Consider the following 24,206-nt stretch of genomic DNA (forward strand, 5'->3'; position numbering starts at 1 on the left):
AAATGGGAGATAGAAGTCTGATTAATACCAAAATAGAGGGAGTTACAATAGTCAAGTCGGGAGGATATTAATGCATTAATTATTTTTTCCAGGTCTGAGAAGGACAGGAAAGACCTGATAACATACCTGGATAACTGATCCAGGCTCTGGGTAATGGTATTAGTAGAGGCAGGGGGGCCAAACAATAAGACTCAGTCTTATTTTCATTCAGTTGGAGGAAGTTTTGTGCCATCCAGGATGTAATGTCATCTAGGCATTCAAACAGTGTAGCTCAGCCCGCTCAGGTGATTGGAGAAGTGTGTTTTTTCTCTCCCTATACACTGCCATTGTAGGGTGAAACTGGTCTGAAAATCACACTTCTAACACATAAACGAAGCGAACAAAGCAGATTCAGACAATATCTAAAAAAATTTTTTAAGTGAATTGCTTCCTTTACGTTTATTAAACCTTTCAGTTTGTGAAATCCGGTTGTGGGAAACTTAAGCCTTGTTTATCCTTCATCAGAAGTGCTTCTGAGAACCGCCCGAGACAAACTTCTGAAAGCCTTGAGCCTTCATGGTTTTTCAGAATATGAATATATGTAGGAGGTGCTTAAGCTACTTGCAGTCACGCCAAACAACTTCCGCTGCTGTAGCTCTCCCCCTGCGGCTCCACTCACCTTGGCTTTTGCAGCTTGTTTTTTTGCCTTTGTTGAGCTTGTCACATAAACCCAGTGTTTCCCCTATATACAGTATATTCTACTGTGGTAACTACTGCTTCTATAATCATTCAGGCATTTCTTATAGTAACTGCTGCCTATTGTGTTTCTATAATCATTCAGTCATTTCTTATAGTAACTACTGCTTCTATAATCATTCAGGCATTTCTTATAGTAACTGCTGCCTATTGTGTTTCTATAATCATTCAGTCATTTCCTATAGTAACTGCTGCCTATTGTGTTTGTATAATCATTCAGTCATTTCCTATAGTAACTGCTGCCTATTGTGTTTGTATAATCATTCAGTCATTTCCTATAATAACTGCTGCCTATAGTGTTTCTATAATCATTCAGTCATTTCCTATAGTAACTGCTGCCTATTGTGTTTCTAGAATCATTCAGTCATTTCCTATAGTAACTGCTGCCTATTGTGTTTGTATAATCATTCAGTCATTTCCTATAGTAACTGCTGCCTATAGTGTTTCTCCCCCAGGCCATGCCGCCACTGTTAGAAAACATCCTAGGGGAAACAGCCTCTGCTGTCTACCTCCAGGAGTTGAAAGCTTCGCCCTGTCTACACAGCAGCTTACCAGAAGTTGTTCTGAGGAGAACGTACAGCACGAAATATGCGGCTCCCTCCAATTCCCAGCCCCCTTCATACCTCATTACATCTGGCCAATTGCTGCAAAGCTGGGCAGCATGTTCGGATGCTTCTGTTTCGGAGAGTCACACAGAGTCAAAATAGAGTCAAATATTATTTTCATCAATAATTGTAAATAGGCCCAAATATAATGATTGACTCATTTTTTATATATTGGCATAATCTACTTTGTCAAAGTCCTGTCTCTGATCTGACAGGCCATAACTGCTACACCACTGGTCCGATTTTGATGAAACTTGGAAGGATGATGCATCTTGTTGAGTGCCTGCATCATTCATGGGGAACTGCGTGTTTACTTGTTACTTTATCCTAACAGGTTTTATTACATTTTTGACTCATTTAGATTGTTACATTTTTGTTTTTGTTACACGTTATGAAATTATCCAGCAGTAATCTCATTATCAGTCACTACAACATCTCCAGATTAAAATGCTGAGACATTCATCTGAGCGTGACTTTGTGTTTTACCTTCACACACCACGCCAGCGTCTTCACTGTGGTCACAGTCATGTGATCCCAACCCCGCATGTCTGCACTCCCTCAGCATCCACTCTGATCCTGTACAGGTGACATTGTCCAGCCAGATGGGTCCTTCTCCCCAACCGAAGTGGGCTCCACCGGGGGCCGACAGGGCCCTGCCACAGCCCAGCTCCCTGCACACCACCTGGGCGTCGGCCAGCTCCCACTGGTGGTCACACACCGACCCCCACTGGTTATCATGGTAAAACTCCACTCTGCCGGAGCAGGGGTCACTGGAAGAGCTGCCAACCAGCCTGACCAGAGGAGCAACTGCAATACAATAAGATATTACTAATATTAGTAGTAGTATTTGTAGTAGTGGTATTAATATTACAATATCACTTACAGCTACTAGCACTACTAGTATAGTAATAGTAGTATTAATAATAGTAGCAGTAGTTGCATAAGTAGTAGCAGTAGCAGCAGCAGCAGTAGCAGTAGTAGTTGAAGTAGCAGTACTAGTATTAGTAGCAGTAGCAGTAGTTATAGTAGTGTACAATATTTATATAACGCTTTGTTAATAAAGGATTTAAAATAACTGTAACATGTTACTGATGGGAGACACAGCTTAACTGACTTTAGGCATCTGCCTGTCACTCATCTTCAGCTCGCTCTCCTCATATTATCAGAACATAGTCTCTCCAGTGGTATTTCAGTCACCTGTAAACCAGCTCGTTAGCTTCTGTAGCATTCCTCATTAAAGCCAATTAGTGCTGCTAGCTACACGTTAATTAATTCACAGATTTTTAATGAGGAATGCTGACATAATGTTTTTCCAACATGATCTCACACAAATACATGAAATGAACACGAACTCTAAAACGGCAATTTACGTGCTGTGGACACGTATTATGGGAAAATAACGTTTCTCCACCAGAAACTGAATTACGTTCCACCGCAATGAATTGAAATATGTTCCTCCACCACAAATTTAAATACGTTCTTCCATTACGAATTGAATTACATCCCAAATGTTGGTTACATAGAGATATAACACTAGAGGGGACGTGGCAGACAGAGAGGACATTCATTTGCATATCTGTATAGTATACTGTGGATTTTAAGTTGATTCAAGTGTAGAGATGTTTGTTTTTACTGTAGTAGCCTAGTTGTTTACATGATGGCATCTATATAAATTATTTCTTTATGGATTGTAATCTTAATTGCAGGCTAAGATGTCATGCCAATAAAGTTAAAAACAATGTGAGGGCCTATGTCCATTATTACCTGCTTAAATTGGCTTAAAGCTGTCACACTAACCACTTAATGGCATTACATTTGCCTTTTACTGTATATTCTATCTGGGTGTATTGTTAGGTGTGTTTCAGTGTTGGTGATATTTAATTGCTACCAACATCTGTCTATTGCTACAACAACAGATCATTTGGGGGTTTTACATTAAAAATAAGCAGATTTTCATTTGAAGAACATCTCCTGATTAAAATGCTGAGACGTTCACCTAAGCCTGACTTTGTGTTTTACCTTCACACACCACGCCAGCGTCTTCATTGTGGCGACAGGTATGTGATCCCAACCCCGCATGTCTGCACTCCCTCAGCGTCGACTCAGATCCTGTACAGTCAACGTCGTCCAGCCAGATGGGTCCTTCTCCCCGACCGAAGAAGGCTCTACCGGGGGCCGACAGAGCCCTGCCACAGCCCAGCTCCCTGCACACCACCTGGGCGTCGGCCAGCTCCCACTGGTCATCACACACCGACCCCCACTGGTTATCATGGTAAAACTCCACTCTGCCGGAGCAGGGGTCACTGTAGGAGCCGTTAACCAGCCTAACTAGAGGAGCAACTGCAATAAAATAAAATAAGATATTATTATTAGTAGCAGTAGTAGTAGTAATAATTGTAGTAGTAGTATCAATATTATATCACTTGCAGGTATTAACACTGCTAGTATAGTAATAGTGGTATTAATAATAGTAGCACTGCATAAGTAGTAGCAGTAGCATCAGTAATATCAGTAGCAATAGTAGCAGTAGTAGTAGGTTGGAAGTTGTAACCACTCCCTCGTAACTCTGATTTGAACATGTTAAAAATCCACCAACCATACTTCAATATATTAAATGATGATCACAAATGATTTTAGTAGCTTTTAAGATCAAAAAGTTTAATTTTAAAGTCTTTGAAGATTTCTTTTGCACTTACTACTTTGATTATTTATTGCATACTTATTTAGCATTAGCCTTAGCAGTGTAATTAAAGTCAAGTAAATTCTTCCCCTTAGCTTTCTTCCAAGCTCTCTTCTCATCTTCTTGGTCCAGGTCCTTAAAATCTTGCTTGTCATCCTCGGAGTCTGTCTAAGTCTTTCCAAACTCTGTTCGAAGCTTAATGAACTCATTAAAAAGATCCTTGGTAGAACTCTGTTCAGGAGTTACAGAAGTTGGCGTCATATTGAGATGTCATTACTGCTGCTCCTTGTGGTTCTGCCTCAATCATTACCATTAGGTCAGGAAGAGGCAGCTGAGGGTCAGAAGCTGAAGGTTGAGGGTCAGCAGCTGGAGGTATCCAACAAGATATAAGCCTTTCCTTCTTCTGTCACCACAACATCTTCCTTTGGGACACCAGTGTATACCCTACCACTAGTGGAGGTGGTGGAAGTGGGGCTGCTGCCTCATAACCAGCCCTCAGGAAAGGATTTACTCCCTTGGTGGCCATATCATTGCCATATACCTCCTTTTACTGATGGGGAACAGGACATTCAAGATATCCGGCCTTTCAACACCCACTCCTGGGACTTGAGGATGTCCCACCATCTGGTGACTTCCCTCAAAGGTAGTGGCAGTTACCCACCAGTTGGTACATAGAAAGGGGTTGTTGTACTGATTCATTAGGGAGATGGACCATAGTAAGCTTTTGCTCCTGATTTACGACTGCTGCCCTCGCTCCTTTAGTGCTGGCCTCCGCCCCCCCTCCACCGCCGCATGCTCCTCCCCTTCTTTTGTCTCTCTCTGTTTTCTCTTGTCATCATTGTTGCCCATGACTCTGTCAATGTTTTGCCCGGCACCTATTGCACGCTAAGCCGTCCCGGGGGGGGATCCCTATCTGCCTCAGCCCGCCCAAGGTTTCTTCCAAATTTTCCTGGGAGTTTTTCCTTGTGTGCATTTAGGGTCTAAGGCTGGGGTGCCGGGTAGGTTAGGCTATATAGAATAGGTAGATTGTTTGTCTCGCTAAATCTGCTCCTACCTACCTTGTGTTTGTCATCATGCTGTCCTACAAAATTTTGTTTACCACTGATTGTGTTTAGTTAGACCTAGCTAGACACACTCTCTGTAAAGCCCTCTGAGACATGCTTGTGATAAAGGGCTATATAAATAAATAAACTTGACTTGACTTGACTTGACTCCTGCGTGAATATCCAAGTTTTGGCCATTATTGGGCAATATATCCCATCAGGGTAAACTCCCTGGGGGACAAAGACCCAACCATGGCCTGAATCTCTAACTGAGGTCCAGCATGGATAGGCCTCCGCTCTCTCCGACGTCCAATTGGGGGCAAGTACAATCGCCAGAAGAGTGTCAGCTATGTCTGAGAACTTGACAGAGCAGCTGGACCGAGATCTGAGTACGTGCAGGTGGTTTAGCATCCAGTGCGATGAGTCAGCAGACACCAGCAGTACGGCGCAGCTGATGGTGTTTGTATGAATGGTGTTCCATGATTTATCCACGAAAGAGGAACTCCTGGCTCTAGTGCTCCTGAAGACAACAACAAGGGGGGTTGATATCTATGACGCGGTGAAGGGGTATTTCGTGGAGAAAAAGGTACCGTTGGAAAAGCTGGTGTCTGTGACAACAGACGGTGCCCCCGCGATGACCGGCCGTCACACAGGCTTCGTCGCGCAATGCAAAGGTGACCCAGATTTCCCAAAATTTCGGCCTGTTGCCTAACTATTTTTATTTATAAAGATCAGCAGATCGGCAGAGAAGACCGCTCTGATTGGACAGAGGTCCCGGGGATGCAGAGGCACCGCTGCGTGACTGTCAGCCTCGAGAACACTGGGTTATTCTAAACTCTATTCTAAACCGAATATAACTTGAAATGCTTAATGTAGGAAAATTTGATTAATTGCCCATTTAACATAATATGATTTCATTTCATTTCAAATTATCACATTGTGTTTTCAAATTATCACATAGTTGTGGAGTGACTTGGGCAAGAGAAAATGAACAGTTGTGTAACTATAATCAAAATCCTAGACACTTCCTAGCATACAACCAATAAAGTATTTATAGCTTACTTTCCCTTTAGTCCGCTGCAAAACATTAAAGTCCATGAAATGAAAAAGGTACAGAATAAATTGAATTATTTTATGATGGTCCCGGGATATCTATTACAGGAACACAGCAGAATAAGATGCTTCTGCTCACCTGCTTGTCTGCACTATTTAGATCAAAATTGCACTATTCCACGGACTGCTGCTATTCAACCAGGACTGATACATACCCTCTGTGCAATACACTTGTTACTTTTATGTACATAGATCTCACTTTACATATGTATACTGCTCTATATTCTGTTCTATTTTATTTTTATTTTATTGTTTCTCTTTTTTTTCTTTTTTTACTGCTGAGCTGACCTGACTCTCGTCCAGCACTTTTCATTGTATTGTTGACCCTGTGTTAACCTACATATGACTAATAATAAAATGAAACGAAACGAAACGAAACGAAAGAATAAGATCACAGGTAGCTGATCATAGGAGCACAGGTAAACATAAAACTAGTCAGCTTTAATACAAACAGTACTCTGCAATGGTGGCGGCAGGCGTCTTATTCCGTGGAGTCCGTAAATATTGAGCCCGGCAGCAGTGAAGGAAGGTTGAGCTGGTGGTTTTTGCTTCATTCCACAGCTGTCAGCAAAAATCCTCCGCTTGTTTGGCTGTGGAGAAGGTAAGGAGATGCCCGTTATGTCGTACATGTAGGGCAGCAGGGTAGATCAAAAAGTGGGCCTAGAGCTCACTTTGTGTGCTAGCAAAAGCTTGACGCCTCTCCATGGTGAAGGCGCAGCACTCGGCTTTGTAGCGTAAGGTCTTGCCGGCGTCTTGGATAGGTTCCTTCTTCTGTGCCTCCCTGGCACCCTGAAAAATCGCTTAGTGATCTGCATACTTCAGACAGCGAACCATCATAGTGCATGAGGAGTTTGGCTGTTTACCATAAATCCTGTGGGCACGGTCGATCTTGATGGGGGTGTTGCTGTCTAGCATTGGTATCCATTTAGGCAGCATCTTCTGCAGAAACCCCACAGGGTCGTCCTTCTCGCAGTAAGCAGCTAGTCCGACAATACAAACGTTATTTCGAGACCTGTCCTCTAGCTCGGCTACCTTCAGCTGTAGCTTCAGTTGGTGACTTGTGCAGGTATCGACTTGTCTTTTCATCTCTCGAGTGTCCCCCTGGATCATGTTTACTTGTTACCTAATCCAGCAATTTATTACATTAACAGGTTTTATTACATGTTTGACTCATTTAGAGGGACATTTTGTTACATGTTGGCAAGTTATCAAATTATCCATCAGTGATCTCATTATCAGTCACTACAACATCTCCTAACTGAAATGCCGAGACCTAAGCCTGAGTTCGTGTTTTACCTTCACACACCACGCCAGCGTCTTCACTGTGGCTACAGTCATGTGATCCCAACCCCTCATGTCTGCACTCCCTCAGCGTCGACTCAGATCCTGTACAGTTGACGCTGTCCAGCCAGATGGGTCCTTCTCCCCGACCGAAGTGGGCTCTACCGGGGGCCGACAGAGCCCTGCCACAGCCCAGCTCCCTGCACACCACCTGGGCGTCGGCCAGCTCCCACTGGTCGTCACATACCGACCCCCACTGGTTATCATGGTAAAACTCTACTCTGCCGGAGCAGGGGTCACTGGAGGAGCCACCAACCAACTTGACCATAGGAGCAACTGCAATAAAATAAGACATTATTATTATTATTAGTAGTAGTAGTAGTAGTAGTAGTAATTGTAGTGGTATTAATATTATTACATCACTGGCAGCTACTAGCACTGCTAGTAGAGTAATATTAGTATTAATAATAGTAGCAGTAGTTGCATTGGTAGTAGCAGCAGTAGCAGTTGCAAAAAAAAATGTATGTACAGGACTTGTTTACCCCAAATTACCTGTTGGTGGCACGTAATGTGTTAAAATAACATATTCCCAGCATGAAATTGTTATGTGAAGGAGACACTACAATAAAAAGGAAGGAGTGTCACAGTGAAGTTGCGTGGTGGAAAATAAAATTATACTTCTGCGTTGAACTGCCGCAGTAGCAACGACATAGGTGCCTACAGGCGTAGGTTCTGTGGTTCTGTGGTTCTGTGTTGGTGATTGTGCACGTACACCACCAAGACCGCAGTGCTTTGTTAACACAGATTTAATAACAGAAGAAGTAGAGCAGAGTAGTAGAGAGTAGAGTAGAGTAGAGAAATCTTTATTATCCCCACTGGGGCAATTCATTTTGCAGCACACAGTTAAAAAAACATACAGAACATTAAAATTGAGTCATAAAACACATACGGCTAAAGGAACATAAAAGACATTAAGATTTGGTCCTGAAACACATCCAGCTTAGAGGACAGACAGTTTCAGTACTACAAGTTCAAACTTCGGATAGCCTCTGGGACAAAAGAGCGACCATATCTATTCCAGCTACAACTAGGCATCCTATACCTACGCTCAGAGGGAAGGAGGGAAAACTCAGAATAAAGAGGGTGTAGAGGGTCCTGAAGAATATCCTGAGCTTTCCTGATGACCCTGTTCTGATAAACAAGACATAGGTCATTCAGATCACAGCCAGTGATTTTAGAGCTCATCCTCACAATTTCCTTTAACATATTCTTATTCGTCAGGTTTAGATTCCCGAACCAGCAAATAAAAGCAAAGGTATGGACTGACTCAATACAAGATGAGTAAAACATTTTCAAAAGTGATATGTCTACATTAAAACTGCTAAGCTTCCTTAAAAAGAATAAGCGCTGGTGACCTTTTTTTAAGATTGCCTTCACATTAGGCTCAAAGCTTAGTTTGTCATCCACAATTGTCCCCAGATATTTGTACTGGCTAACCACCTCTACCTGTTCCCCATTTATGAGGGTAGGTGATGGGGGGGCAGAAGCCCTTCTGCGAAAGTCAATAGCCATTTCTTTTGTCTTCGATACATTGAGTTTAAGAAAGGAATTGTCACACCACTGTAAGAACTCGTTAACAATTGGACCATGGCAAGTCTCATCGTCAGTGAGAAGTTAATGAAATAAACACAATTGGAGATGTGTTTGGAGACATAGGTCTAGTGAACTGTGAACCTGTTAAGATAGAGCTGACACCTGATGCTCTACAGTGTGACAACGCCACGTCAAGTGCCCTTTCCCCTCCTTCCTAAGGTGGAAGCAGAGCTGAAACGTATGCTAGCTCTGGGCATTATGGAGAAAGTTATGGAGCCCACCGACTGGCGCCCATCAATGGTGACAGTTGAGAAAAATAAGGAACAAGTCAGGGTGTGCATCGACCTAAAAATGTAAACAAGGCAGTGAAGCGTTCTCTACAGTGGATGCATCATGCAGCTTTTGGCAGATTTCCCTGGACCACAGCTGCCAGAAGCTGACTACATTTATTACACCCATGGGTAGGTTCTGTTTCAGATACCTACCATTTGGGATTACATCAGCTCCTGAAATTTTCCAAAGGCTGATGAGCACACTGCTTAAGGACCTGGAAGGAACTGTCTGTCACGGTCCAGCCTCCGTGACACCTGTCTGCTGGTGTGGGTGTGTTTTGGTTTTGTCTGTCTGGCTATTCGTTTCCCTTTTCCCTTGCCCGCTCTCTCTCTCTCTGCACACCTGGTCATCATCTACTATCAGCGCACCTGTCCCGGATCAAGCCATCACCACTCCTCTTCACTCCAGTATAAAAACGTTGCAGAGAGAGCCAGTCACTGCCGGATCGTTGTGCCATACACGGTTTGTTGTCATGCACACTTCCAGCCTTCTAAGTTATCTGTTTGCCAGCTTTGACTGCCAGTCTGCCTGTTTGCCAGCAACCTTATGCCTGTTCTCCCTGTCTCCAGAAACGCCTGTTTGCCTGCCTGCCTCGTCTGCTCGCCAAGTACTGCCAGCCATCTTCTCATCGTCACCGCTAAGCAGAAAATAAAGACTTGTTATTTTGATCTTACCTGCTTGTCCTGGTCTGCATTTGGGTTCAGCCTAGATTCGTGACACTGTCATTGTGATGGACGACATTCTAGTCCATGGGTCATGCGAAGAGGAGCACAACTGCCGCCTGAATGCAGTACTACGAACCATTAAGGCGTCAGGCCTAAAGCTCAACGGGGCTAAGTGCCACTTTGGCCAAACAGAGATACAATATTTCGGACACATCATTGATGTTGATGGTGTGAAGCAAGACAGCAGCAAGGCTATCACTGGAATGCACAGCCCTACCAACGTTGAGGAACTTCGTCAGGGACTAATTAACTAATTTCCTACCTGGCCTGTCAACCATGCTACACCCGATCACTGAACTGCTCAAAAAGGAGAGCGACTGGATCTGGGACGAGCCTCAAGAACAGGCGTTCTGCATGGTTAAACCCATGCATGTTTCAGCGCCAGCACTCACCTACTATGATGCTGACCAGAGGACTGTATTCAGTGCAAGCAGCTACGGCTTGGGAGCCACACTGTTACAGGACCATGATGGCGACTTGCGGCCCACTGCCTTCTGTTCACGCACTCTAACAGACACCAAGAAAAGATATTCCCAGATTGAGAAGGAGTGCTGGGTGGGGGTGCGGGCCTGCAACCGTTTTGCCCGCTACATCCAGGGAATGGACAGCTTCGGTCTCCAGGCGATTAGCAGTACCAATGGTTTATGGTTCAACACGTGACCTTGACAAAGCACCGCTGAGGTGTCACAGAATGCTTATGCACCTTATGAGGTTCAACGTCGTAGCATGTTGGACACAGATGAAAATGTCAAAATATATGTGGAAGCTGTGCTGGCAAAAAGGCCAATCTCGTCACACAAGCTCGAGGACATCCACAAAGCCACACAGAGCGACGCTGACCTCCAGAAGGTAATTGCCTTCATCAGAAAAAGGTGGCCACTGAAAATGTCTAAGTTCTCATCCCTGCATGGATTCTACACAGCCAGGGCTCACATTTCTGAGTTAGATGGCCGTGTGCTGTACCAAGACCGTATAGTTATCCCTGCATCACTGAGACCTGATGTACTACAGCAGATTCACAAAGGCCACCAGGCGCTGACAAAGTGTCACGAGAGAGCCAAGACAAGTCTGGTGGCCCAGCGTCAGTGCTGAAATCACAAAGAAGGTGATGTCCTGTAAATTCTGCATAGAGAACAAACCAACACAGAGACACAAACCACTTGTAACAACTCCCCTGCTCTGGGGTCCTTGGCAAAGGATTGCAGCTGATTTGTGTGAGCTGGGAGGTAGGAAATACCTCACTGCTGTGGACTACTATTCGAGAGACCTTGAAATAGCTCACCTACCCTCTACTACAAGCCATCAGGTTATCAACCAGCTGAAGTGCATGTTCGTGAGATGGGGGATACTTCTAGAACTCCTCAGCGACAATGCTATGCAGTTTACATCAGCTGAGTTCCAGGACTTCACAGGTATGGTTTCACTCACATAACCTCCAGTCCTCATTACCCACAGGCTAATAGGAATGCTAAGAGAGCTGTCCAAACAGCTAAGCGCATTCTCAAGCAGCCGACCCCTGCCTAGCCTTGATGTGTTACCATGCAACACCTATCACCGCAACCAGAGCTAGCCCTGCACAGCTAATAACAGGACGACAAATCCTTACCACTGTCCCAGTGCGGGAAGAGAAATTCCAACTGAAGGACTCCAAAGCTAAGGAAGCTTACCGATTCTTCTACAACCGCAGATATTCAGCTCATCCACTCCCTGAGCTGTGCCCTGGCCAAGATGTTAGAGTAAAGCTTGATGGAGACAAAGCCTGGAAAATGCCTACCAAGGTCAATGGCAAGTCCGGGGAGCCAAGGTCTGACTTGGACAGAATGGACAATGGCACGGTGACCCGTCGCAACAGGAGGAACCTTCAGGCTGTTCCAGATACTGTCGACCCAGTGGAGCAACAGCAGCGAGTCCACCGAGCCTCGCTCCAGCAGGACAGGGGGTCTAACCTGCAGGAGTCACCACCAAACCAGCCATCCTTGGATTCCACCCTGGGGTCTCCTCCCCAGCTTGCAACTCCCCAAAGAGTTGTGCGACTGACTTTGAGGGGCCGTGAAGTTAGGCTGCCTCTCAGATTTAGAGACTTGATTTAGAGATTTTGTGACACTTAACCTTTAATGGGTTCATTGAAATAATTTTAGTTAGCAGTTATTTCTTTGTTTGGGGAGGGACAGGAAACATGGACCGAAAGAGACTTTTGAGCGTTCTTCAATAGGGACAGAAACTGTTCAAGGGCAGAACAATCCCTATGTTGCTGTGGACAGAGACAGACACACCGAGATACATTTTGTCATATTTTAAATTTTTTGTCAGTGTCTCAAAAGATAAATCAAAAATGCCATCACATTTTCTATCAGAGAGAGAGCATGAGAAAAAGAGAGAATGAAAGAGAGAGAGAGACAGACAAAGAGAATGAATGAGAAAGACAGAGAGAAATAGTGCATTGGGGTAGGAATGCCAGTGTTAATTACTGATTCCCCAGCTCACAGGACACTTTCACTCACAACAGACAAATCTTGCTGCAATCTGGCTGTCCGGGAACTTGAACGAGTGCGAATTCATCATTTTTAATGCCCATAGTATCTCAGCTTTGAGGACTTCGTTTTTGGTTGAAACTATACACTTCTATGTTTCTTTGCGGTGGAAACTGGAGTAGTGTCGGTGGATGTCTTTGCCGCACCAGCACTTGCGTTCATAAACTCACTGATAGGAATTGCGCTGCCTGCAACAGCGGCTGCGGTCTGCTGCTTTTTCCCCCTTCACGTGGCTAGTGAGCGCGGCCTCTCCCATATTCAAAATATCGAAGGTTTTACAGCACAGTTTGCATGTAGCACGTTTTGGGTCAGTGTCTTTTGCTAGCCATACTTGGTACTTTTCCTTAAAAAGCCTTCTGTTGTTGAAGCTGCACTTGCCTGGCATATTGTCGGCAAAGTACGTTCACTAACGGCTACGTTAGCAGAAAGCAACTGTAGTGGGCGAGCATGTAAACAAAATGAGCCAGACTGAACTAACTTCTCACACCACCGAAATGCCGCGATGGTTATGTGTGATGGTTAAGTGCCAATTTACGTGACTATTTTCATGCTTGGATTAATCAGTAATTATATTTGATGCAACTTTAGCTATATTTCCATGACTTTTCCAAAAATATTATTTTCCATAACTTTTCCAGGGCCTGGAAATTACATTTTAAATTTCAATTACTTTTCCAGGTTTTTCATGACCGTAGGAACCCTGTATTAATAGTAGCAGTAGCAGTAGCAGTAGTAGTAGTAGTAGTAGTAGTAGTAGTAGTGGTAGAAGTAGCATAAGAAGTAGTAGTTTTGAAACTCACAGCAAACGTCATAGTGATAAGGACTTCCATCCAGTGACATGGTGAATGTTGGACCTCATTAACTTTACAGTGAACTGACAAATAATTTGTTGCCATTGTCCCCACTCCCTTCGTCTCTCAACAGGTTTGGTACATGACAATGACACATCCAGCTATCCAGCCAGTCCAATGTGAGCAGCTGTCTGATTTTCATAACACTATGGGTAATGACGCATTTCGGTACTGTGTTCTGGCATTTCGCATGATTACTCTGTTTGGCCTGACGCTATAATAAAAGGTCAAAATTTCAAACTTTGACAGGCCGTGACTGCTACACCACTGGTCTGATTTTGACGAAACTTGGAGGGATGATGCATCTTGTTGCTGATTGTCCCAAGGGGTGCCTGCATCATTTATGGGGAACTACATGTTTACTTTTTACCTTATCCAGCAATTTATTACATTAACATGTTTTATTATGTTTTTGACTCATTTAGAGGGATATTGTGTTACATTTTGCAAGTTATCAAATTATCCAGCAGTTATTCAACTCCTGACTAAAATGCCGAGGCGTTCACCTGAGCCTGAGTTTGTGTTTTACCTTCACACACCACGCCAGCGTCTTCACTGTGGCGACAGTCATGTGATCCCAACCCCTCATGTCTGCAGTCCCTCAGCTTCAGCTCGGCTCCTGTACAGTCGATGTTGTCCAGCCAGATGGGTCCTTCTCCCCCACCGAAGTGGGCTCTGCCGGGGGCCGACAGAGCCCTGCCACAGCCCAGCTCCCTGCACACCACCTGGGCGTCAATCAGCTCCCACTGGTCGTCACACACCGACCCCCACTGGTTATCATGGTAAAACTCCACTCTGCCAGAGCAGGGGTTACTGGAGTATCCGTTAACCAGCCTGACTAGAGGAGCAACTGCAATATAATAAGACATTATTATTAGTAGTAGTATCAGTAATTGAAGTAGTGGTATTAATTTTATTATATCACTTGCAGTGATAATAGGGCTTTTCCTCTTAATAAGGCTGCTAGTATATTAATAATAGAATTAATTATAATAGCAGTAGTTGTAGTAGTAGTAGCAGTATCAGTAGCAATAGTAGTGGGGGTACCAGGAGTAGCAATAGCAGTAGCAGTAGTAGTAGGAGCCATGGTTGGGGTGTAACGGAATACATGTAATAGCGTTGCATAATTAAAATACAAAATTGTAGTAACTGTATTCTGTTGGAGTTACCATTTAAATTGAAGGTAAACAGATTATGGTTAGTTTTTAAAAAACATGTAGATTACTGAAGGGATTACTTTGAATTTCAGTATTTATTTTTATTGATTTTATTTTATTCAATGTTTAATCAATTGGAAAATGTATGCAATTATCAACGTGATCTAACCCAAATGAAATGAACACAAACTCTAAAACAGTGATTTACAAAATAACGTTTCTCCACCACAAACTGAATTACGTTCCACCACAACTAATTTAAATACGTTCCTCCACCACGATTTGAAATATGTTCCTCCGCCACAAATTGAATTACGTCTCAAAGGTTGGTTAACGGCAAGTAAGACGACTTTGGTTAAAATTAGGCAAGTAAAACAAGTTTGGTTAAGGTTTGGATTAAAGTTATGGTACAGTTTAAGCAACTAAAACAACTTGGTTAAGGTTAGGGAAATGGTTTGGTCATGGTTAAATAAGAAAAGCGTTATAGAGTTAAAAATTAAAATGTGACTTACAGTTGAAATGTCCTTTGTTCAAGAATCTGTGTAGTAAAGATCCCTATTTTCCACTTCCTTTCCTCACCTACCTCACTTCCTTTACCTCACTTCCTTTCCTCATCACTAATTGGCTCTTGTTTCACCCTTTGTCACCCCTCATTTTCCTGACTGAGTTCACCTGATCACTCTTTATTTGAAGACTGCACTCCCTCTCACTCACTCTCTCACCTTCGCATGGGGCGGCAGTTCTGGTAAGAGGAGTTTATCTTACTCTTTAGTTCTTGTCCTATGTCCATGTTAGTTTAACTGAGAACTTTATTTATCCTTATTTCTTTAAGATGGACATGTGAGACTAATTTGACCTATTGTGCTAAGTTTTAATCTTGTATTTGTTTTTCTTTCAGATTCAAAAGCCCATGTGTGTTTTTTCTCCCTTATGTTCATAAATGCAATTCCTTTGATTTAGGAGAAATTCAGAGTTCAGAATGAGCCTGAGTTTGTGTTTTACCTTCACACACCACGCCAGCGTCTTCCCTGTGGTCACAGTCATGTGATCCCAACCCCGCATGTCTGCACTCCCTCAGCGTCGACTCAGATCCTGTACAGGTGACGTCGTCCAGCCAGATGGGTCCTTCTCCCCGACCGAAGTGGGCTCCACCGGGGGCCGACAGAGCCCTGCCACAGCCCAGCTCCCTGCACACCACCTGGGCGTCGGCCAGCTCCCACTGGTCGTCACACACCGACCCCCACTGGTTATCATGGTAAAACTCCACTCTGCCGGAGCAGGAGTCACTGGAGGAGCCGCCAACCAGCCTGACCAGAGGAGGAACTGCAATAAAATCAGATATCAGAGGTGGTAGATGTACACAAATTCCCTACTCAAGTAAAAGTGCAAATATTCATTTAAAAATATACTCTGGTAGAAGTTGAAGTACCATGTCAAATCCTTTATTCAAGTCAAAGTATAAAAGTACGTGGACTTAAATTTACTGAAAGTATAAAAGTAAAAGTCGTTCTCTAAAACATTTCTAATCTTCTAAACTGGTTTTCTGTTGAGTGTTCCTCTGAATCCCAGATGAGAAAGAGTCTCTGCAGCTCAGATCACGAACCCTAGCAGCTGAATTCACTAACGTTAATTCTCTCTCTTGTTGCTTCTCTCTTCTTCATGCTGCTTCTCTCTCTCTCCCTTCCCTAATTTTTGGTGTCGCTTTGCTGAACAAGCAGCCAATCACATTTGGCTCTTGATCAGCTGCTTCCGGGATGGAAGTCGTCTGATGCTGAAAATAAAATTGTTTTAGAAAATCAGTTGATGATTTCCCGAGAGTAACGAGTCTGTTTTGAAAATGTAGTGAGTAGAAAGCACAGATTTTTTGTTTGATTTTCAGTGAAAGAAAAACTTGAGTAAAGTACAGATACTTGAAAATCTTACTTAAGTACAGTAATGAAGTATTTTTACTTTGTTATATCTCACCTCAGTTAGATATTACTAGTAGTAGTAATATTAGTAGTAGTAATTGTAGTAGTTGAAGTTGCAAAAGTGCCATCATAGATAATCTGGAGAACTGGGTGCTAGGTGTGATGCTCTCTTTGGACGCTGTCATTGATTGATCAAGAAAAATCAACACGCCTCTTTTTGTCATCCAGAATGCACACAAGGAATCACACAAGATAAAACTTGATATATAACGCGTGGTTTGCTTATACTATCAAAAAAAAAATAAATAGAGCTGATTGGACAAAATCTTTGAAAACCATACGAACGGCACTTTTTAATACTTGTACGGCCTCACAGGCTGACGCATTCTGCCTTTATTTGGGTGAAGGCAGTAATGTTATTATACTTTACTAATTTGATGTTAAGATTTGGTGAAAATGGCTCAAGACTTAGTAGTATTAGTATAATTTATAGATGATATTGGCAAGCTTATATGAATAGGATTTTTGAACAAGAGTATATATTGCAGATGATGCAGACATGTGTCCCCATCAGTGACCCGACAATACAGAGAAAACTCGCTACATCCATAGCTGCTGTTTAGTCGGCGCACGGTGTGACCGGCCAGTGGGAATTAAACAGGCTGCGTCACAATATGAGTCTGTGAAGCTGTGATTGTTTGTGTGGTTATTCTACTATGTGGTTGCATAAACCTAAATTATCACTGCTGCACTGTTTGCCTGTTGCTAAATATCTTAACATTGTGATGACTTTATAATAATAGCATTAATGCGTCTTTTCTGCGTCTTTCAGCCATTTCCTCCTCTCCTGAAGAAACTCCTCAGCTCCTAAAAGTCCTCCTCTCTACTCTTAACAGTTTTCCACCTTAGGAGCTCTCTTAAGGGCTAAGATGCTTTGTGAATAGCTTTCATCTTTACTAGGTTTTAGTCTTACTTTTAAGGGGAAAAAACGTCATCACTCTCAGAGTTTTCTTAGAATTTAACAAAGAGTTTGAAATTTCTGTAACAATACAACATGTTACTGATGGGAGACACATCTTAACTGACTTTAGGAATCTGCCTGTCACTCATCTTCAGCTCGCTCTCCTCATATTATCAGAACATAGTCTCTCCAGTGGTATTTCAGTCACCTGTAAACCAGCTCGTTAGCTTCTGTACCATTTCTCATTAAAGCCAATTGGTGCTTCTAGCTACTAACTCAATGAATTTTAATGAGGAATGCCAACATGATATTTTCAGTCCCTTGAAGAAATATTTCAGGGCTTAGAGAAAAGCCTGTTGGCAAGTTATCAAATTATCCAGCAGTTATCTCATTTTCAGTCATTACAACATCTCCAGAATAAAATGCCGAGACGTTCACTTGAGCCTGAGTTTGTGTTTTACCTTCACACACCACGCCAGCGTCTTCACTGTGGCGACAGTCATGTGATCCCAACCCCGCATGTCTGCACTCCCTCAGCGTCGACTCAGATCCTGTACAGTCGATGTTGTCCAGCCAGATGGGTCCTTGCCCCCGACCGAAGTGGGCTCTACCGGGGGCCGACAGAGCCCTGCCACAGCCCAGCTCCCTGCACACCACCTGGGCGTCGGCCAGCTCCCACCGGTCGTCACACACCGACCCCCACTGGTTATCATGGTAAAACTCCACTCTGCCGGAGCAGGGGTTACTGGAGTATCCGTTAACCAGCCTGACCAGAGGAGGAACTGCAATAAAATAAGATATTATTATTAGTGGTAGTTTAAGTAGTAGTAATTATAGTATTAATAATAGTAGCAGTAGTTGCATAAGTAGCAGCAGTAGTAGCAGTAGCAGTCACAGTACTACTAGTAGTAGTAATAATATTATTATTAGTTGTAGCAGTAGCAGTAGTTGCAAAAGTAGCAGTAGTGCTAGGCGTAGTAGTAGTAGTAATATTAGTAGCAGTAGTAGTAGCAGTAGTACTATTAGCAATATTAGTAGTAGCAGTAGCAGCAGAAGTATCAGTAGCAATAGCAGTAGTAGATGCAGTAGCAGTAACGTCAGATGACGTTATCGTGATCCGCTTTTCATTTAGATCAATTTCTATTCACTGAACAACTTTTGATTTTGTGCTTCTGTATGGGAAACACTGCATCTCACAGTCAAAGACGCCCTCTAGAGGCCAACTGACGAAGCGCATCATCTCACAAAGTGACAGATGACTGACTGACTGACTGAATGCCTGGTCTGAATTTGCCTTGTGATGCCTTCGGCTGCGCTGTGGGAAAAACAACTTTACAAAGTTAAAGGATAAGGCCGGAGTTTTTAAATGCATTTCTTACCGTCAACAAATCCTATGAAAATAACAAAATCAACAATGCGTTTGCTCTCCTCTCGTTACTTTCTGACTTCCCACGTTCCGTTTTTAGCCGTCAACCCAGAAGTCATTGGCTCCAATTGTAAGCTAAAAACCTTTAAATACAGCTCACAAAGACATAGTTTACATTTAAAAAATCGCTAACTGTTACCATGAAAAGTCAGGCTGTTGTAGTAGTGTAAATTCAAATGGGAACAAATTCTTCATTACGCCGGGGACTATTTTCTGTGCTACGGAACTACTTTCCTGAGATCGCAAAGTGTTTACAGTCGGCTTATTAAGTTGTTTGAGGAAAAAGTCGGCCGGCCCGGTGCATCGTGATGATGAAATATGCTGCAGAGCAGCAGCATGGCTCTGTGACGGGTTTTTAATCCTTTTTTTAATACAATGCAGTTCTCTGGCTGCTGGGACATGAGGCTGCACTGGGCACCGGCTACATGGACGAGACTTGTTAGCAAAACAAAATCATTGCTGATTTTGTTATTTTCATAGGATTTGTTGACGGTAAGAAATGCATTAAAAAACACCAACCTGATCCTTTAAGTAAAGCCAGATTCCTCTTCTCTGACCATTCAGTTTCTGATGTGATGCTTTGTTTTCTGTAATGGATAGCATTTAAAATGTAGTGAAGGACAACACTTCAGTCAAAACATACTGAAGTAAAAATAATATTACTGATTAAAAGGAATCAATCTTTCAAAAAAATATCATGATCATCATCATCATTCATTTTCATTTTTCTTCAGTGTGTTTTGAATGAAATATTGTATTTCACTACATTTTAAATAGAATTTTAAAAAAGTACAACTACATGAAAAAGCTACTCTACTCAATTACAGTAATGAGAGTAATTGTAATTAGTTCCTTCCACCCTTGGATATACAGTATAGTATATAGTATATATAAATATACGTATGTATAAATATATTTGCTGCATAAACGTTAAATTGCTGTGAGCGTCAAAACTGAATCTGTAAACGTGCTGATGCAGCTCTCAACTGCTGACAGAAGTGAATCCTTCAGTCTGAAAACCAAACTGTCTGCAGCTCTGATGTGCCTCTTCCTGTTGTGTTTGTCTTCCTTTCTACCTGTCTGGTGGAAAGAATATAGAAATAAGAATAAGAAATAAGAATAACACACACACACAGTAATACTCACTTGACCGTTGGATCAGAGGTGCGTCTGTCCCATTTGAAATCTGAAAAGACAATTTGTTTTTACTTTTTTGGTGAACCCACTTTCCCTCAACCTGCCTTGTCTACTTCTACTTCAGTTAGTGGTTTTCTGTGTTTCCCATGATGCCTTTCGATGACACCCAGAGAAGGGGTGTGGAGAGAACAAAGTTTTTCAACTCGAGAAAAACCAAGAGAAGAGAAAAACCAAGAATCATGCTTACTCTAAACCCAACTTGTCTTGTGGCTGCATTGCATTCTGGTCCATTTTCTGCTACTGTGGGTGGAGAAATTGGTCTCTCTGCCTCGTCTACAATTACTATTGTAAGTCGCTTTGGACAAAAGCGTCTGCTAAATGACATAATGTAATGTAATGATTTCTCCCTGTATGATTGTTGAACACTCTAGAAAGGAGCTCTTGCTCTTTGATTCTGAGGGACTGACACCAAACCTGACATTTACAGTTGATGTTTCAGATCGCTGAAACATTTTCTGTTATCAAAAAATATCTGGAGGTGACGATTAGGCATGATTGGCCAGTTATACACGAGAAGAAGGAAAATACACCAAACTAGTAGATGTAAGAAATGCAAAGTACATCAATAGCTGATTTTAACAGTGTTTTAGGGTGGATTCACCTTTAAAGCTGCAATAAGCGATTTTCCGACCACTAGAGGGTGACAGAAACCACAACACATTTGTAAATAATAGCTAATAGCTAAGCTAAACATAACTACAGAGAAGTGTTGCCAGTTATCAGTCTGGCTTTGCACAAATCTTGTTTGCCCCCCCCCCCCATTTCAAGCACTCATGAATACACACCAAATCTGCATCGACACAAATTACATATGCACATAAATGAGACCAAATGCTACAGTTTACACATAAAAAACTTCTTTTAATTTCAGGAACTTAGTTGCATTGTTAAGACATCAAAATCAAAACAAACATGCAAATTATAAATAATGAACCTGCATCTGGTGTTGGCGGGTCTGCTGAGGAAGATGATGGACCTGGTGTCCCCTCACAAGCAGAGAGGTCTAGCTGTGCTGAGGCTGGCCCTCCAAAGTATTTCAGAAGTACTCCTGCAAAGACATAGATTCTAGGTGAATGAACATATTTTATCAGAATTATTATTCATATTGTAATACTGTTGAAATCAAAACCTGTTAAAAACCTGTTTTAAAAACTGCTTATTTATTAGTAACTATTTTTAGTTACTAGTAAAATTACATTAGTGACTAGTCACTGGAAGAATAAGTCACTAAAAAATAAGCACTAGCGCCTAAGTTTTAGTGATTTTACAAATTAAATGTTAAAAGGGCCTGCCATAGTTACTGTAGTTTAAAATGCGAGCTGTTCAGATGATTATACACATGCCAAATTTACCAGAACAACCTGTCAGTTTGTGTAAAAAAAAAAGTAATGTAGAATTTTTTTTTTGAACGGACCTTCGCCTAACGTTACCGTTCTCCCCTCATGGTGCCAATACCTGACTTTAATAATTTTGACCATAAAGCTAGTATGTAGATGTGGCCAGATGAGGTTCAATAATACCATGATGCCATAGATCACGTTAGCTAGCCTAGGCAGCTCTGAAAACAAAATGCGTGTTAGGGTTTGCTAGTTAGCTAGGTCTAGATGCAAGTGGTAAACTTACCTAGCTAACGTTAGCTAGCTAGCTAGTGGTTCAGGTAACTTTACACCGATTGCTGACTGGCAGAAGTACACTCTCCATAAAAACAGGTTATAAGTTAAATTAATATGTCTTACCTCTGCTCTGCAAACGATTTTCTTCCTCGGCTTCCTTCCGTTTTCTTTTTTCGTTTCCCGAAGGATAACGCCTTGATGTACGCTAGTTCCATTGACTCCGCAGTGCAGCACGAACCGCTGGGTGGCGCGAGACTGCGTTGAGAACTATACTATCTATACTATACTACCATACTAACACGCCTGAAAAGCATATCACATGACCATTCACGTACACTGGGCATGTGCGTGCCGGTGTAAACAGGAAGCAGATTGTCTACTATGCGGTTGGTTGCTTAGTTGCAGAAAATACTTTGGAGGAATAAGGCGGTCAAGGCGGACATCGTGACTGATAAGACCCAATCAGGAAGCAAACGTGGGTGTCTGCGTCATCGTTTTCAAAAGTCTCCGTTTCCGCCCGTCCAGACTAAAACACAATCGCGGAGTTTTTAAAAAGTCTCCGTTTTAGGGGTCCGAAAACGATCACCATGCTACTGTTCTTTATACTGTAGTATACTGTTGTTGTTGTAGTAGTAGCAGTAGTAGTAGTAGTAAAAAAAAAAAAAAGGATAAAAAAATGAGGCTGCATCCTGCCTCCTGATTGGGTCGGACACCTCATCTACATCACAAGCTGTTCGCACTGACTTGTCGTCTCTCAGTTCTGCAGAAGATCTAAAAACATGATGTGATTGGTTATGGTACAAGAATATTTCTATTTTTCAATATGAAATGACACATTACTGTAACATTGGCCAACCATCACTGAGTAGCACAGGCCTACTGATGTGTAGGACTACTACTACTACTGCTACTACTACTACTACAGTATACTACAGTATAAAGAACAGCAGCATGGTGTAGAGATTCTCATGTCTGAATGTCTGGATGATGGAAGCAGCAGTGAAGCTCAGGTCGGTCTGGACTCTCTGCCCAGACTCCCTCATGCTCAACCCATGTGGACCACATGGTGAACCAAAGTGACCCGGATCTCATCTGAGATAACGATTCTCCTTGCACTTCTTTGTCCTTGTCCTCCTTACTGTCACTCCTCTTCCTCTAGCTCTCACTGCAACATTGTTCTCAAAAACAGGAGAGCTCACCTGTGGCCTTTTTTATAGAGCTAAAGCTCTGATTTCTGAGTGAACAATTCAGATATCAGTGTTTATATGTGTGATGAGTGGATGTGAACAGTTGGTAAATGAAGTGAAGCATTTGGGATGGCAGTGCTTCCAAATGAACACATGCGATTTTAGTTTTTGAATGTTGTGCCTAATGTAGAGAATGAGACAAAACTACACATTACTGTGTGTAGTGTTTTGCAAAAAGTGTGACTGAGAATTGCAAATTGAGTGAAAAACAGAAAATGTGCTTGTAGGTATGCAGACTTGGTTTAGGGATTTGATACATGAGTTTCAGGTTTTAGTGATTGTGTCCCAAGTTCCAGTTTTAGTGTGTAAACAATTGTGAAAAACTGTAATGTCACCATACTGAAATATTAAAAAGTATATTATTTTTAATGACTTCCCAGGGCATCTGGCAGTGGCAAGAAAAGGACCTCACAAGTGAAAATCAAATATAAAAATATATTTCAAACAGGTAGCCTCTTTATTGTAATTCTACACTTTCAACCAGGTAATGTCCAAGTAAGTGGACATTATTCTTTGCATCAGAATTGTCACTATTGCTCTCAATATTGCTTGAAGGTTATAAGACACTGTACATTTATGCTGTGGATATAAATTAAGTAATTAATTAATTGCTATTGCTGCAGGTAAATAATTCACTCACGACTAAATTGATAGCGCTTATAAAGATAATTATTCATGTGTGCTGAAGGATCTTCTCAATCTGTAAAAACACATTTCCTTCTAAATGCTAAATGATAGGTCCTTCATCAACAAGAACCTCTTTTATAAACGGTGCATTCATTTCTGCTGTTGGGTGTGTGAGTGTGGCTTATATATGTTCATACTATCCAGCTAACTTAAGCTTAAACCTGAGTTTTTGCAGGTTTGGACTTAAGACTCTTTTGCCCTGGCAACAAGTCTGGCTGAATTGTTAACTCGCTTTGTGAAATGGAAAATCCTGGACTTATGCCAAATTGTCAACAATGACAAGTGAAGAGGTAGGTAGCAAGTTTACTAGTTTAACAAGTTTACTAGTTTAGCAAGTTTACTAGTTTAACAAGTTCACTAGTTTAACAAGTTTACTAGTTTAGCAAGTTCACTAGTTTAACAAGTTCACTATCTTAGCAAGTTTACTAGTTTAGCAAGTTTACTAGTTTAACAAGTTCACTAGTTTAACAAGTTTACTAGTTTAGCAAGTTTACTAGTTTAGCAAGTTTACTAGTTTA

At 42.1% G+C, this 24,206-nt stretch overlaps 3 protein-coding genes across 3 annotated transcripts in view; 1 reads left to right on the forward strand and 2 right to left on the reverse strand.

Moving 5' to 3' along the window:
• Positions 1 to 7,785, reverse strand: part of LOC139914931 (scavenger receptor cysteine-rich domain-containing protein DMBT1-like) — a 47,874-nt gene extending 40,089 nt beyond the window's left edge. The window contains exons 1-4 of the mRNA XM_078284544.1: positions 7,473 to 7,785; positions 3,368 to 3,668; positions 2,446 to 2,463; positions 1,827 to 2,131 (exon numbers count right to left, since the gene is read on the reverse strand). Coding sequence (XP_078140670.1) covers positions 1,827 to 2,131; positions 2,446 to 2,463; positions 3,368 to 3,668; positions 7,473 to 7,785 — 937 coding nt within the window. The remainder of the gene's footprint in view (positions 1 to 1,826; positions 2,132 to 2,445; positions 2,464 to 3,367; positions 3,669 to 7,472) is intronic.
• LOC144539498 (NACHT, LRR and PYD domains-containing protein 3-like) overlaps positions 1 to 24,206 on the forward strand; it is a 306,969-nt gene that overhangs the window by 139,900 nt on the left and 142,863 nt on the right. The window lies entirely within an intron of this gene.
• LOC139914934 (scavenger receptor cysteine-rich domain-containing protein DMBT1-like) overlaps positions 15,615 to 24,206 on the reverse strand; it is a 77,283-nt gene continuing 68,691 nt past the window's right edge. Inside the window, exons 12-14 of the mRNA XM_078284545.1 lie at positions 21,076 to 21,081; positions 17,980 to 18,300; positions 15,615 to 15,970 (exon numbers count right to left, since the gene is read on the reverse strand). Of these exons, the coding sequence (XP_078140671.1) occupies positions 15,615 to 15,970; positions 17,980 to 18,300; positions 21,076 to 21,081 (683 nt within the window). The remainder of the gene's footprint in view (positions 15,971 to 17,979; positions 18,301 to 21,075; positions 21,082 to 24,206) is intronic.

Source organism: Centroberyx gerrardi, chromosome 7 (genome assembly GCF_048128805.1).
Source record: "Centroberyx gerrardi isolate f3 chromosome 7, fCenGer3.hap1.cur.20231027, whole genome shotgun sequence".
NCBI classification, from domain to species: Eukaryota; Metazoa; Chordata; class Actinopteri; order Beryciformes; family Berycidae; genus Centroberyx; species Centroberyx gerrardi.